The sequence below is a fragment of the Habropoda laboriosa genome, unplaced genomic scaffold (assembly GCF_001263275.1).
Source record: "Habropoda laboriosa isolate 0110345459 unplaced genomic scaffold, ASM126327v1 scaffold87, whole genome shotgun sequence".
Lineage (NCBI taxonomy): Eukaryota > Metazoa > Arthropoda > Insecta > Hymenoptera > Apidae > Habropoda > Habropoda laboriosa.
This window is the reverse complement of record NW_017100209.1, coordinates 99890-104008: the sequence shown is the minus strand read 5'-3', so window position 1 is coordinate 104008 and position 4119 is coordinate 99890. Positions and strand designations below refer to the sequence as shown.

Below are 4119 nucleotides of genomic sequence, written 5' to 3'. Positions count from 1 at the left end.
AGCCTCCTTTCAGGTCCTAAAAGGCGAGACCAAGCGTCCTTCGAATTCCATCTAAATCGACATTCTAACATCTGTTGAGGTTAGGAAACACATTTTTCCTCTTTTCACCGATAGATCGTTATCGAAAGTTGCGAACGTGACAGCTGAACGCCATAAACGTCCAGGTTATCGTGTACAAAATGGACACGTAGTGAGAAAACTTAGGTAGAGGAATATCGACCTTCCGAAATCTGCTTTTCGAAACCCGCCATTATCTGTTGTGCGTGGCTCTCCCTTTCATGGAAAAGGCGTTGTATGTTCAACAGATGTGGTAGGAAGGGCCGAAACGCGACAGTGGCGGCCAGATGAAAAAGAACACCACCGATGGTAAAACTGTTTGAAAGGGGGAGGGAGGGAGGGAGAGGTTCGAAAAGTGTTTCGAAAGTGGCGACCACCATGGGATGAAATTCCATTCGTTCCGAGCGTGTTACAGAAAAATTCCTGAACCTTCTCATCCTTCGATACGACTTTTTTAATTTTTCCCTCGTAGAATGGAACGTGTGGGAATGTTTTAATTTTGCTACGAGAAAATTGTTAGGTTAGGTTTTTAAGGTTATTAAAATTGTCGATGTTTTCATATTTGTGATTTTTCTTAAAACTGTGTGTTTCGTGTTACAGTTAAATTTCATTAAGAAATATCGATCATTTTTATAACCTCAAAAATTATACCGTTTTTGTAGAATAATTTAAATCAAAGATATCGAGGGACTATTAAAAACTGTGCACTAAAAATCATTCGCAACAATCTAACCTAAAAAACATTTACATACATCGTCTACAGTCTACTTAAATAAAAAAAATCAATACGCTACTCACAACTACTTCGTATCGTGCCACTTACCATTCGAACGCAATTTCGCGACTCACAATGTGAGAAAAAATATAACAACGCCATCTAGCGCGGTACTTGCTTCACGCACAAGTACCGCGAACGAGACGTTCCGATTATTTATCATCGTTCGTTTCGCGACCCGCGACAAATATCACCCCTCTGCACCACATAAGAGATATAAATAAATTGATGAGAAAACGCGCGTAAACATCCACAGAGATAGGTGGTCGTACGAGAGAAACACCGAAAAACCTTCGTTCTCCGTCTCTCTCGTTCTGTAAACGAAGAAAAACGCCATCGAAAACATGCACGTTTGTCGCCGTCTAAAAATACGACAGGCAAACACCGATCCCACGATGCTGAAAAAAGTCATCTTTACATTCGTGCCTATAAGAAATGCTTCTATGCGTGAAAATTGCATTGGCAACAATATACAGTTGCTACAGAGGGGACGGGCTATTTCTGGGGAGCTCGTTTTAACCTGTTAACTGTGTCCCATACTTTAGTCTGATCACGAATTCCTCGGATATATGATTTAAAAAATTGAATCTTTCGATATAAATATTTTTTAATTAAACCTCATAAAGGATATCGATATACGACGCTTTAACGCTTCTATGAAAATCAACAACACATGTTTCGATGGAACGACAGAGTCTCGTTTGACGCGCGAATCCCGTCGAGCGAGCACAGTGCCGGTGCGTGTGTCCGGAGCTCTAAGGGGTCCTTCTATCCCCCCGAAAAACAGGAACACGCAGGACCGAGCCACACGGCGGCGCACACGGGGGCACATTTTGCCTCGGTTCAACTTGGAAGCCCTCCAATAGGCTCGCCTGGCTCGGCCCATACGCGACCGCTGAAACCCGTTTTAAAAGTCCGTAGGAATGCGTGCCGCCGCCGGGCCTTTCACCTCTTTCGCGAGAAAATGTATTTTCATGCTTTTCGATCGCGTGCACCCGTCATCCGGCTGCCGCGTTGCTCTCGCGCCGGGGGATATAAAATTTTACGATGGAAAACGCAGGAGAGAGAAATCTCTGTTTCCTAATTGGTCTTTTTTTTTCCTCTTTTTTTTACTTGAAACGTTACGTTGGAAATCGGAACGACCTCAACCGAGTCACAACATTTCCTCCAGATGATATTTTATGGACACGTAGTATATATCGAAGCGATATCTGTTATGACGGTTGCTATAGGGTTGCTCGAAGGAGCGTAACAGGTTCGACGTTACGCTAGATTAGTTCAAGGAGTATACGTATCGTGTAATGAGAATGAGATTCTTGTATGTTTGGCTATTACAAGCGCGATTACACGCTTAAGCTTCGCCCCCGTCGAAAGAGATGTAGATAAGTTATCGCAGTTCGTCTAAATGCCCGAATGTAAACACTACGATTTCTATAAATATTTGCGTTTGAAATTCAAGGTAGACTACCGTATAAATGTATTCCCCTATCGGGGGGGAAACAGTTTTGAATTTTGGGACATCGTGAAATAGCCATGTAAATGCGTTGATTAATGATAAATTAGAGAATGGAACATTCCATGCGTTCTAGTGTACGTTTGAATTGAAAAAAGCATGCAAATATTACCCCCAAGTTTTCCATCAAGAAAAGTCGATATCGTGCTGGGGGTATTGTCAAACTGTCGTAAAGATCGCCAATTGTGAGAGAACGGATGGTCGATACGATGATTAGACAAATCTGCGATTGAAACGAAATACAAACTGCGCAGAAAACGAGGAAAAGCGACTGAAAACCATATTGAAAGCGCATTTAAACATTGCTCTGGACGCACAAAGGTTGACAAGAGTCGCCATTTTGAAATAATCGGCAAAGGATCCACCTTCGCTCGTCTTTATTTTCGAATAAATGAACCTTGTCGATTCGATGGAATCGTGTATACCTAATTCACGGTACATCGAATACATCGAAACTTCACTCGGTTATGGTACAATGACGGAAAATCGAAAAGGACGCGTTCTTGGTTACCCGGAAGAAACACAACGCCTAGGGTACAACCTTGGGAGCATTATACTCCATCGATCTCCCCATCCCTCTCCGTGTCACGAGTTTTCGAAATTCGAACAGTTCTCGACGACGAGCAAAAAGAAAATATAAACGAAAGCTTACCTCGTATTTGAGGCCGTTGAGTCGCAACCATGTCTCCACTTTGAGACAATACGGCGAGATAGAGGGCAGAAGCGGGATTCGGGAGAACTGATAGAGATAAACAACGTCCTTCTCGAAGTTGGTCTTATGCACGCTGATAGCCTTGGTCGGTGCGGAGGATGGCGTAGCAGCCGCGGCGTCGGCGGTCTCCTCCTTTTTCCCACTTTCTTCCTTCTTCGCCGCGTCTTTCTCCTCTTGCTTGTTGTCCGGCGGCGTTTCGTCCTTCAACGCCTCTTTCATCTCCTTCACGTCCTTAATCTCCTTACTCTCCGGCCCGGTGTTCTCTGTCTCCGTTGCCATCGTCATCTCGACTACTTTTCACTGATCCGACCGGTTTCAAGTGAAAACGAGAAAACGCTTCTCGAGCGAGCGAGCGAACAAACGTCAAAGGGACAAGATCTCGAGCGACACTGGGAGCCTATCTCTCGAAGACAGCGCGCACCACACAAACGTACGCCGGGTACTCGTTGATCCCTCTGCTCGCCGGCCGGTTCCTTCTCGTCGCTGCCCCGTTCTGTCCGCGGCTCCTGTCCCCCCAGCCGTAAGCGGCGCTGCGCATGCGCAAGCGCCACACCCCACTGCCATCGCCATATTTAATTGGTCCGCCACCCCTGCCCGGTCCGCGTGCCGCTCTTCTCTCTCTTTCACCGCCGCCTCTACCTTTCTTTATTCCACCGACTCCCATCGGATCCCTCCTTTCCTCCCGTGAAACCCCCATAAGCAGGCTCGCTTCCACTTCGCCGTGGTTAGTCTCCAGCCTGGCAACACTGCCGCCACCGCCACCTCAAGAGGGCCGAACAAACTCGCAACTATGTATTTAGGTACCCTGGGACGAACTATCGAATACATTCTGATAATAATCGTGTTTTTTTATCACTTAAATGTCATCTCAACTATTATGTACTTGTATTGATTGTATTGTGATACCAACAGTATTATTTCTTAGGTTGGTACAATATAAATAGTTAGTTTTTTTAATAACTTGTATTTCTATGTGACTATTCGCGTATTCGAAATTTGCATTAATTACGATTCCATCGCCCTCTCGAGAGAGGCCACAGAAGGGGCCCCATATCATCGTAG

General features: G+C 45.1%; 1 protein-coding gene across 1 annotated transcript in view; it reads right to left on the bottom strand.

Moving 5' to 3' along the window:
- The window catches only part of LOC108570705 (failed axon connections), a 46622-nt gene extending 43125 nt beyond the window's left edge, over positions 1–3497 (bottom strand). The window contains exon 1 of the mRNA XM_017932602.1: positions 2998–3497. Within this exon, the coding sequence (XP_017788091.1) occupies positions 2998–3342 (345 nt within the window). The 5' untranslated portion in view covers positions 3343–3497. The remainder of the gene's footprint in view (positions 1–2997) is intronic.
- Between the last annotated feature and the right edge of the window lie 622 nt (positions 3498–4119).